The sequence below is a fragment of the Miscanthus floridulus genome, chromosome 15, assembly GCF_019320115.1.
Source record: "Miscanthus floridulus cultivar M001 chromosome 15, ASM1932011v1, whole genome shotgun sequence".
In the NCBI taxonomy this organism is placed as follows: domain Eukaryota; kingdom Viridiplantae; phylum Streptophyta; class Magnoliopsida; order Poales; family Poaceae; genus Miscanthus; species Miscanthus floridulus.
Genome location: NC_089594.1, coordinates 10,182,014 through 10,194,010, shown reverse-complemented (window position 1 = coordinate 10,194,010; position 11,997 = coordinate 10,182,014). Strand labels below are relative to the sequence as shown.

At 45.1% G+C, this 11,997-nt stretch overlaps 2 protein-coding genes across 2 annotated transcripts in view; both read left to right on the top strand.

The window, feature by feature from the left end:
* The window catches only part of LOC136506975 (uncharacterized), a 10,239-nt gene extending 8,073 nt beyond the window's left edge, over positions 1-2,166 (top strand). The window contains exon 2 of the mRNA XM_066501843.1: positions 1,843-2,166. Coding sequence (XP_066357940.1) covers positions 1,843-2,166 — 324 coding nt within the window. The remainder of the gene's footprint in view (positions 1-1,842) is intronic.
* Positions 2,167-8,525: 6,359 nt separating this feature from the next.
* LOC136508715 (protein LURP-one-related 8-like) lies at positions 8,526-9,853 on the top strand. Its single transcript, XM_066503465.1, has one exon. The coding sequence runs from the start codon at positions 8,905-8,907 to the stop codon at positions 9,577-9,579; it is 675 nt and encodes a 224-aa protein (XP_066359562.1). The 5' UTR covers positions 8,526-8,904; the 3' UTR covers positions 9,580-9,853.
* The last annotated feature ends 2,144 nt before the right edge of the window (positions 9,854-11,997 follow it).

Below are 11,997 nucleotides of genomic sequence, written 5' to 3'. Positions count from 1 at the left end.
TACGGATTTTCTACAATTTTCTAACTATTTTCTAAGTTTTTCATTTCATGAAAAATTTAATTCTAAAAAATAAAAGGCATGATTTCTAAGTATTTCCTTTCATGGAAAAAATAATTCTAAGTGACCTGCTCGATATCGGCGAGCTCGCGGACGTTTAGGTTGCCGAGGATAGTAACATTTGTAGATGACATTTGTAGGTCTGAAGTTATCAAATATCCATCAAATTATAGCTCAAAAACATGTTTCAATAAATAACCATCCGTACTAGTTGACCTTGCTTACGTGATCATCTCGGCGAGCATTTCTCCACCGGACAGCATCGTACTTGCCAAGGAAGAGCTCCGATTCTACGAGAAAGGGAACACGGTCTTCCACGACCGTTGTCGCTCTCCCTCGTAGAATCAAAGCTCCTCCTTGACGTCCATTACCGCTCGGCAGAGAACATGCTTGTCGAGCTGAACACGGTCCGCAAATTCAACTAGTACGGATTTTCTACAATTTTCTAACAATTTTCTAAGTTTTTTATTTCATAGAAAAATTAATTCTAAGATCACGTAAGCCACCGGGGACGAGGATGGCGCGTGCTCCAGCGAGGACGAGCGAGGTGTGATTTTGATGAACTAATTTAACTTTTGTTTATCCAAACATATATGCAAATCATCATGTGATTTTGAGCTAAAAATGACATATAAAATCATAATAAAGTCCAACATATAAAGTTACACATGCATCTACATCGCAAAATGAGATAAGGTACTGATAAAACATAAGAGGATTAAGTTTGTTACCTCCAAAATCGAAGAGCAACACCAATGGAGGGGGAGAGAGCAAGAACAACAGCAAGCTGAAGAACAGAGGCAGTGAGTTTGAATGGAACGGCTCAGGCTCGGGGAGGAAGAAATAAGCTGAATTATAGGCCGGGATGATTAGTCCCGGTTAGGGGTCCAAACCAAGACTAAAGATTAATCTTTATTCCCGGGGCATCACCCAAACCGGGACTAAAAGCTTTAGTCCCGGTTGGTACCAATCGGGACTAAAAGCTTTAGTCCCGGTTGCCTTTAGTCCCGGTTGGTAATACCAGCCGGGACTAAAGATCCCTGCCCCGCGGACGATCGTTGGGCAGGGACCTTTAGTCCCGGGGGCAAAAAATGCCGAGGCTAATGCTAATTTGGGACATCGTTTTAAAGTCTGTTCTCTAGTAGTGTACAACGATAAGGAAGAGAGCTCAATTATACCTAGGGTGGCGGTGGAGACAGGCTAGCGGCGTAGTGGCGAGTTGGTGCAGTGGCGAGTTGGTGCTGTGCAGGCAGGACCGCAACGCCGACGAAGACGATTAGGGTCGCCGAGGTGCTCCTGGTCCCCTCCAACAGGTCCTGCTCTGCAAAAGAAGAAAAACATCACTAAAAGTTGAAAATTTCGACAGAACCTCTCCTGCACGGGGAGGTTTACAAAACCTGCAAGAAAAACCGTAGGCACGATGGCCGACGTCCACATTTGGGGCACGATGGCCAACACAACCACAAACCCGACACGAAGGCCGTCAACGACATAAACGGCGCGATGGCCGACAACCCTGCGGCTTTACCTTCTCCTCCGAAGAGGGCGGGGATGACGGCATGGACGACGTGGACGAACGTTCGTCCCCTCCACCTCGGCTTCCTCCCCCTCTCCCCTTCTCCTCCTCCTTCTTCTTCCTTTTTCTTCTCCTTCTTCCTCCTCCTTTTTCTTCCTTCTTCTTCTTCCTTCTTCTCCTTCCTCCTTCCTTTTTCTTCCTTCTTCCTTTTTCTTCCTCCTTCTTCTTCCTCCTTCCTCTTCCTGCTACCTTCTTCCTCCTTCCTCCAGGGCCGCGGCGGGCTCATCGGGGCCGCTGCCTTGGGCCGGCGCCGAGCAGCCGGGGCGGCTCGGAACCGGTGGCCGGAGGCCGACCGGGCTGGGGTGGGGCGGCGCCGGAGCGGTGCGTGGCCGGGGCGGGGCGAGGGCGGGCAGGGGGCGCCGATGCCGGGCGCGGCCGGGGCGCCCCAGATCCGGTGGCCGGCGGCCGGCCGGGGTAGGGAGGGGCGGCGCCGCGGCGGGGCGCGGCCGGGCCAGCGGCGCGCCGGCTTGGGGTTCACGGGGCGGGTCGGGGACGGGGCGGCGCGGGGCGAGGCGGTCGGGGCCGGGGTATAGCAGGGCGGGCGCGGGGTGAGCTAGCGGCGGCGAACGGCGGCGGGCGCGGGGGTGTGCGTGCGTGAGTGTGTTGTGTGGAGTGAGTGTGTGGGCCGACCCACACATTTAGTTAGGGTTTCCCCCTTTGCCGAGTGCTGGGCCGGGCCGGCACTCGGCAAAGGCTTTTGTTTTTTTTAAAAAAAAATCTTTGCCGAGTGCCACTTCCTAGCACTCGGCAAATTTTTTTGTTTTTGTTTTTTTGCCCCATTATTTTTTTGCAGCCTTAATATATTATTTAAAACTCCATGTTTAAATTTGGCACAATTTTGACTTTTTTTGCTATATTTCGTTGGTTTTTTTGTTTCGTTCAATTTTATGGAATATTTCAAATTTGAACTGCAGGTGCATGGAATAATCGAATTTGGTCATTCAAAAAATGATATTCATGATATTTGGTGTATGTTGAGGCCATATCTAGGAACTCACATAAAATTTCGAGCATCTTGTTGACGTAACATGACGAGGTGCCCGCGGGAAAAGTGTATCTTGTGATCACATGTGGAGTTGTCTGGGTTTTAGGCATCTGACGTCGTAACTTGCTCGAAACCTTCTCAATTTTTTACCATAGACTCTACATGCGATAACACGATGCCCCGACAAGTTTCATCATTTTCGGACTTCGTTCGAAATTTATATAATTTAAATACACTTTTCCCATAGGTACCTCATCATGTTACGTCAACAAGATGCTCGAAATTTCATATGAGTTCCTGGATACGGCCTCAACATACACCAGATATCTTGAATATCATTTTTTGAACAACCAAATTCGATTATTCCATGCACCTGCAGTTCAAATTTGAAATATTCCATAAAATTCAACGAAACAAAAAAACTAACAAAATATAGCAAAAAAATTCAAAATTGTCCCAAATTTGAACATGGAGTTTTAAATAATGTGGGAAGGCCTCACAAAAAAAATGGGTAAAAAAAACAAAAAAAATTTTTTTGCCGAGTGCCAGCCCTGGCACTTGGCAAAGAGGTCCTTTGCCGAGTGCCAGGAAGTGGCACTCGGCAAAGAAGGGATCTTTACCGAGTGCAGGGCCTTGGCACTCGGCAAAGAATTTTTTTTAAATTTGACGGCGTGGGCGGGCTCGGCCGTCAAGTGCCATTTTTTTTGCCGAGTGTCACTCTTTGCCGAGTATTGCACTCGGCAAAGAGGGCTTTTGCCGAGTGCCGCCCTTTGCCGAGTGCCGGGCACTCTGTGGCACTCGGCAAAGCCACTCTTTGCCGAGTGCTAGACTTTGCCGAGTGCCACCCGGTCCGGCACTCGGCAAAGAGTGGCTTTGCCGAGTGTCCGATTTTTGGCACTCGGCAAAGCTGCGTTCTCCCGTAGTGGACGTCGCGCCGTCGTCGTAGCTGACTTGGCATCGATCGGCAGAGCAGTTCTTGGCATGCACTTTTTCTACTTTTGCACGTACAAACATGCATGGTGGTATTGGTAGGGTAGAAATCAACACATCACATTCCCATCACAAACATAGTACTGAATGAATCCGGGCCTTAGCTTGTAGAAGTAGAGAAACAGAAAGAAAAAAAAAGAGAACACAAGTCAGTTTTCTAGCTTGAACTTTTCTACAATTTCGGGTAGAAAAAGTGCAAAAGTGCACCAGAGAATTAGTCGCACTAGCTGAATGTCTTGTGCGTATATGGTTAAGCTACTACTGCTGGCCAGTTACTCCGTACTAGCTAGCTAGGAAGGAGAGCACAAAATTGAATTTGCACCATCTACATCATGCATGCTGCTAGAGTGGGATTTTTTGGTCAAAAAATTTAATTATTGTGAAAAGGAAGTTTGCATAGTCATTTGTCAACAGCTATATAACAGCATCCTTCGGTCAGGAACCATATGCGGTAAAACAATATCATGGGCAACTTTTAGTTAGGTCCCTAGCAGTTTAGCACACATGGTCACCGGCTCATCACAATCAGGTGTGCTATCAAATTTAGGATCGACATGGTGCACGTAAAAGCTAGTAAATAATTTTTTAACCTCCAAATTGCATGTGGGTCTGGTTTTCAATCTTGAACTACAGAATCAGGTAATAGATGCCCTTTAACTATCGTAACTAGACAAATTTGGTCATGTAAAATTTATAATTTATTATTTTAATTAAATCAGAAAAATATGAAGTTAGTGTGCCAGTATTCTTCTAAAATTGTTATCTATCTGTCAATGCTATATTTAGAGTTATTTGGACCTTATTCATTTTAAATAAGGCATGTCTTTAAATTAATAATGAGCATGACTACGAGAAATAAAGCAATAGGAACAAAATTTAAAAAATAGTTTTAATAATAAATAACTATATATAGATCATAAACATATAGTGGTAACATTTTTAGAAAAAAAATACTAATTTCATATTTTTTTGATTTAAAATAAACAAAACAATTTATAAATTTTTAGAAAGTAAACTAGATTTTAATTATAGATGATATTGATAACTACAAAACTATAAATAAATTCAAATAAAAAATTGCTAACTAAAAAACTATAGATGATATTGATAACTACAAATTTTGTAGATCATGTCATTACTAAGATTGTTTGATAACTTTAAATTTTTAATCTCAAAATCATAGAGCATAATTCGAATTTTGGGACTCTAAAAAAGTTTCAAATAAAATTTTTGTCAACTACAAAGTTGTATATCTGCTTAGAGCATCTGTGTGTTACTAGTAATGAACAATAACAATAGTCGTTAGCTGCACGTAGCCACGTACTAGAATGCATCATGGACTGGACCGCATGCAGAAGATGACAAAATCGATCGGGCAGTGAACTTTTGTATTAGCTGCAGGCTGTCAGCTGGGCAGGGGACACTGCACGTCTAAACAACAGGTCCCGTGCAAGCGTGGTGATTGATCTTCTTGGAACCTCTGTGATTAATTTAGTGCCAAGCCATCTGTCCGATCACTGCTTTTAAACAAACAAGAGAGATAAAAAGGCACGTACACACCACACAAAGGGCGCGCGGCATAGTGGCGCAACTTTAGCCAACGCGCGGATGCATGCATGAACATGAACAAGGTCCTTGGCTACTTGCTTGTCTTGTCTACCTGCAGTGTTTGTCGCTAAGTCGCTATTTGTTAATTAAGCTGGGCACGTTAATTAACATGTCTGACCGTGTCCGTGCATGCATGCATGTTTGTTTTGCTAGCTTGGAAGGGGAACAAACGCAACAAACTAAGCTCGCGTACGTGTGCCGCGCGCCGTACGTACGTGTCGTCTAAGTGTGTGGACACGTGTGTTGCATTGTGGTTGGTCTAGTAAGTAGCACACAACGTAAACTGGGTCAGTCTCGATGGGAGTTTCAAAAGAGTTTCATTCTTATTTAATACAGTGACACATCGGCAAATTTACTGACTTGGTAACTTATTTATGAAGAGAGAGATAGAGAGAGTTTCATATAGAGTTTTCGCTAGCACAGTTGCCAACACAAAAACTGATGTGACAGTCTTGGTAACTGTGTGATGAAACTCTCCACTGAGATTGACCTCACAACTTCTTACTTAGTCAAAACTCTTCAATTTTTAACCAAATTTAAATAAAGATGCACCGTCATCATCTACATAGTCAAACATGATTCGCTATAGATACAACATGAAATATATTCCAATAATTCCTATACTAATTTATTCGTGTTTATCTAATTTAGTTAATTAGTTCTAACCAAATTGTAAGTCGTTTTAGCTAGCTTCATACTCATCAAAAAAGGTACATGACCGTCTACAAAGTCAAATAAGATTCAAAGCTAGATACACCATGAAATATATTTAAATATAAAATACATTTTATTTGATACTGTTGATGCTAAAATATATATTTTTAAAACTAGATAAAAATCAGATAAATTTGATTCCAAACAGAACTTAATCGACTCACGATTTGAAATGGGGCGATACAACGTACTACTATATATATATATGATCAGTAGCCACTTCTTGATTCGTTTGTGTATATATATAGTTATGGCAGATAGATGCATGCATGCACGCATGTGTAGTTGTGTACCGATCGGTCGAGACGCGGACCGAAAGATATGGAGCATACTGTATATATCGAATCGGCTGCACGCTGGACTAAGGACAGTACTATATATAACATGAAAATGTGTAGCCGCCCAGCCCAATTTTCCATGCAAGCTAGCTGCGGTATTTTATCCGATCTGGTATAGATATCCTTGTAGACCTAGCTTGGTGCAATGGTGCATGCACGATGGTTGGCTAAAATGTAATCCAAGGAATTTGAAACCAGAGGAGGGATGCCATATTAACTTTATCTTAAACAAAACATTTGCATCTTTGACCATTATTTTTTTAAAAAACATAAACTCATGACATAAGATTTATATTTTTAGATTCACTATAAGAATAATTTCATAATATATAATTCATATATTGTGAAACTATAATTTGTTGAAATGGATGGTCAAAGATACCAATGTTTGATTTAAAACAGAGTTAATGTAACATGTAAAAAAGAACAGAGATAGTACTATATATGGTCTGAACTGTGTACTTTAGCTTCCGTAGAACTTATGTATCTGGATTTAATTCCATCACTTAGCACGAGTCATTCTTAGTTTGGGTCTCTTTGACAGGGCTTCGGATTCTCAAAAACAGTGAAGCCCACAAAAAGATGCATTTTTGTATAATGCATGAGATCCAAATATGATCTAAGAGTGTACTCCATTCGTCCCAAAAAATATCATTCCCACTCTCTGAGAAGTCAAACATTTTTACTTTTGACTAATTATTATAAGAAATTATTAATATTAATGGCGCATAGTTAGTATTATTTCATGAATCGATGAATGTATTTTAATAATAAATTTACTTAGAGATATAAATGTTTCTAATATTTTTTACCAACTTAAGTAAACTTAAAAAAGTTTAATCAGCAGGAGTGAGTACCTTATCAAACCTGAAAAAGTCACGACCTATGAGATGATGACAAAAAACAAAAGCACATATGGAACTGAACTGTAGAAGCACTACATGTCATTATCTGAAAAAAAGAACAAGCAGCAAGCAGTACATGTACATGTGACGGATGGTGACCCTGTGGTTGACTCAGAGGGCATAACTTCACTCGCACGCCATTTCCGATCCACTATCTCAAACTTCCTTTGTTGCTTTATTTTTGCCGACCATATCAACCGAGAATAAACTTTGCATATTACAGCGCACAACTTTAGGGTCCGCTTTGGCTGCTCGGAGCCGTTTCGTTTGTGCGAAACACCGAAATCTCTGCCAAACGGGTAGATGGAGAAACGAACGAGCCAGTGGCTCAGTGGTAGTACTCGCAGTGGCGAGTCTGCCCACCAGCAGCTTTCGATCCCCGGCGATCGCAACGCTGGTGTCACATCTGGTGGGTGTGTGCTGTGCAGCACCTAAATATAAACAGTGCCTCTCACGCGTGATGTCACAATAGAATCGTGACGTGCCCGTCGCCTACGGAATCAGTGGATTTTAGTGATCTCAATAAGGACGCGGTCTTCAGATCTGAGTGTAGTTGTAGGTTTGTTTGTACACGGTTTGTAAGTAGTGTGCGTGTGTTGAGTGGGCGTGCGTGTGTACGAACAGATGCTACAGCTGTACCCAGATGAGAGGCAACCAAAAAAAGATGGAGAAACGGTTCACCAAAGAATCACTTGAATATCGAAATGTGTATCTGTTTGTTAGATAGTTAATTCAGTCCATGGGTGTAATCTTGCAGACTTGGTAGGGCGCTTATCAGCGTTATTTGTATCAAATTTTTCTACCTTAATTAAAAAGATGCGCAAGTCTTTTGCGTATTCGAGAGAAAAAAAATCACTTGAAACGATTCGTGCCTACAAACCAGAAAGGGCTGCAGAGTATTTCCGTGTGATTCTGTTTCTGGGCTCCTCTCTATATTACGAGTCTATTTTTTTAGTTCCTATTTTTTAAGTGCAACGAGTTAAAATGGGTTGTATTTAAGTTGTTCTTCGTCCACAAAATGCCCTGAATTTTTAAAAGATTATTTTTATTTATTTGAGTTTTTATAAAAATATTTTTTGAGTCAGAATCTATAGCCTACTAGCCAAACGATCTCACAAAGTGATTCTATTTCATCGTCCGAAACGTTTCTTTAGGGAATCTGGACCTCAAATATTTTTAGGAGAATCTAGATCCCTCCCAAACGCAACTGGTCTCGAGTCTAGCCATTTCCGAATCCCAGTCCTCTATTCTAGCTTCCTTTGTTGTGCATTGCTTTATTTTTGCCGACCATATATTATCAGTTGAGAATAACTCTGTGTATATGCCGAGTGCATGATGAAGTAGTGAAGTGGACGGAGCATTACATTGACAAGTCGGTATGCGGTCTGGGGTGGCCAAGAATCAATTCCTCCACCGAAATGCCGAATGCCTATGAATTACCAGCTACTACTCAGGCTGTATATTCGCAGCTTGACTGTTCCGGCACCCAGGACCAGGAGCAGAGCGCGGCGAGGCCACATGCGGTCCGCCGTCTCCGCGGCGTCCGCGCAGGCGCAGCCACCCACGCACCCCCAGCTCCCACATGCCATTCGGCCGGTATAAATTCCCCCCACGTCTCCTCTCTCCAACCAAGCAAATCATTTCCAAACAAGTAGAGTCGTGTGAGAGCAGCACACACAAGCCTAGGACGACTAGGAGAGGTCCAAGCAGAAACATAGGAGAGCAATAGCAATGGCCAAGGTGCACCCCAACGCCGCCGTCGCGGCAGAGCTCGCCACACCCACCACCACCCGAGCTGCTGCGGACCAAGAGCCTGAACCGCCGACGGTGCTGACGGTGTGGCGCAAGTCTCTGCTCTTCAACTGCGACGGCTTCACCGTCTACGACGCCAACGGCGGCCTCACCTTCCGCGTCGACTGCTACGCCGCCCCCCGCAGGCGCGCCGAGGTCGTGCTCATGGACGCCGCGGGGGCGCCGCTCCTCACCGTCCGCCGCAAGAGGCTCAGCCTGGCGGAGCGCTGGCTGATCTACGACGGCGCCGACGCCGACGCCGACGCCGCAGCCAGCAGCAGCAGGCCGCCTCTCCTCTCCATCCGTCGCCACGTCGGCGGCCTCCAGTCCTCCGGCGGCAAGACGCTAGCGCACGTCGTCACGCCCAACGCCACGCCCACATCCGAGGCGTTCGTGGTGGAGGGCTCCTACGGCCGCCGGGCCTGCGCCGTGCGCGACGCGCGCGGCGACGTCGTGGCCGAGGTGCGGCGCAAGGAGACCGTGGGCGACGACGTGTTCAGGCTCGTGGTGAGTCCCCGCCTCGGCGCGCCGCTCGCCATGGGGCTCGTCATCGCCCTCGACGAGATGTTCGGCGGCCGCGGCTCGGCGCGCTCGTGGCTGCGCGGCCCGTGCTAGGATAGGATAGGCAGTGTACATGTAGAACCGAAAGGCGCCCATGTCAGGGCAAGTCTCTATCGTACTGTGCAGTGTCGTAGAGCGTAGACTTCTCTACAAACTGATGAGGAGGTCCCCGCCCCAGTTGTCAGCGTCAGCAGAGTTTTATAGTGCAGGCTGCAGCTGGGCCAACCCAAAGTCATCCGGCAAATGTGCACAAGAGTTATTCTCTATCTATATAGTATATATAGCTCGGTTTGTTTGAACTTATCAGCCCGGCTTATCAGTCATAATACATATTTTTCTCTCATAACAAAAACCGTCGCACCGATTTATTAGCCGTAAAAACTATCAGTCGAACATCTCCGCGTACTTAGGCCCCGTTTAGATCCAAAAATTTTTAGATTTTGGCAACTGTAGCACTTTCGTTTGTATTTGGCAATTAGTGTCTAATTATGGACTAATTATGTTCAAAAGTTTCGTCTCGCGATTTCTCACCCAACTGTGCAATTAGGTTTTTTTTTCGTCTATATTTAGTACTCTATACATGCGCCGCAAGATTCGATGTGATGGGTACTACGCAAAAAAATTTGGCAACTAAACAAGAGCAATGTTATCATAACAGACTCCGTGAAGTGGCAACATCGTCCAATCCCGCTTTTACCGTGTCAGGCACACCATTGATGCTTGCGCGTGGGTCCAACTGAGGCTCCGCAGCAACAGCGTCTGGCGTCGGGTCGTCGTACATGACTCGGCGCGGTCGTCTGGGGTCGGGTCGGGGCGTCTCGGCTCAGCCCAGTCGTCCGGCGTCGGGTCGTCGTCCCCAGCGGTCAGCGGACGGAAGCAGAGGAAAGCATCCGTGTGGGCGGAAGCACCGGTCACGGCCGGGTAGCTTGGCCGGCAGCGCGGCGGCCACCAAGCAGACGGAAGCCGGCGACGCGGTAGGCGGCAGCGCGATCTCAGGGAGTCAGGGCGACGGTGGCGCAGCACTGCGGCCGTGCCTGCGCGCGGATCCGGTGGTGGCTGAAAAGCCGTGGTTCGGTGTGGCGTCAAAACTTTGGAGGCTACTTGGTTCATCTGGTGGCTCTCTCAAGCTAGCAAGGCAAAGCTTGCCCGCACATGCTTCAAGATAGTTTAGTAAGACAACCAAATAAGCAAGGCTATTCAATATCCTCTCTCAGCAAGGATAAACAATATTCAGTCCAGATGTCAATAGGGAATTCCCCGTCGGGGAGTGCCTCCCCATCCCCGTCCCCGTGGGGAAGAAAATTCCCTATCCCCATCCCTATCAAGTGCCACGGGAGAGACTTTCTCCCCATCTCCATCCCCGCAGGGAATTAGTCCCCGTGGGGATCTCCATGGGCCGCAGGTATTTCATCGTCATTTACAAAGTTTGCACTTCAAACTTTATTTAAGTAGCATATATATATGTTCTATAGCATTTTCGCTTAATAAAAATTGGTTTAAGACCCTAAGTGATATAACGGGACTATGAAATGTAACTTTCGTTTCGCGTTTCCGTTGATCGTTTCGACAGGAGCTAGGGTTACAACATTGCTTATATATCACAGGTATTAGGCATTGCCAGTATATGGGCCTTTGGAATCGGGTCCCCGCGGGGAGCGGGGACGGGGGCCTGCATACCATCCCCGCCCCCGTGATCTTCGACGGGGATAACTTCAGCCCCGTTTAATCCCCCGTGGGGGTACAATTCATACCATCCCCGTCCCCTAATGGGTGAATTCCCCGCGGGGATTCGGGGAACGGGGCCCGTTGACATCTATAATATCCAGCCAAGGAAAGTAGCCTCTCATTTTTTTTAATGTTTGGTTCGATTTAGTATTAGTCCGCCTGTTCGCTTGGTCGTAAACTATCGTGAATTTTGAGCCAGAATAATATTTTTCTCTCACACCAAACCAGCCAGCAGTAATAATCCACGATAGTATACGATCATTTCAGCTCCAGCCGAACATGCTGAGTATTACCTACTTTGTTGGATTTGTAGTCAATTTAAGTTGTGTTTGGTTCGAGTTAGTATTACCTGCTTTATTCTATTTTTAGTCAATTTAGCCTATGTCATTGCTGGTGCTGTGAGTCACTTGGGTTGGGTAATATTTAACACGGCTTCCATTTAACTGTATTGGAAGTATCATATGAGAGAAAGGGAGAGTTTTTCATACTCCCTGGTGTATCTACTCCCATCTTTAATAAACCACCTTATACTTATTTATCGGTTTGAGTGTGTTTATATACTCATCTAAGACACTACAAATCTTACTATATGAAAAATTTCAAGCGAACCCACATTTTTAGTATATTGTTATGGTATCATCATAGTAGTATATAAAATAAGTATAACCACATAATCTATGTATACTTGCATACTTATGTACAAACTACCTCATATGATCTATAGTATGATCATATACACCTTAAACC

Excerpts from the sequence above, each read along its gene's own strand:
- LOC136508715 (XM_066503465.1), top strand. The coding sequence starts at position 8,905 with ATGGCCAAGGTGCACCCCAACGCCGCCGTCGCGGCAGAGCTCGCCACA.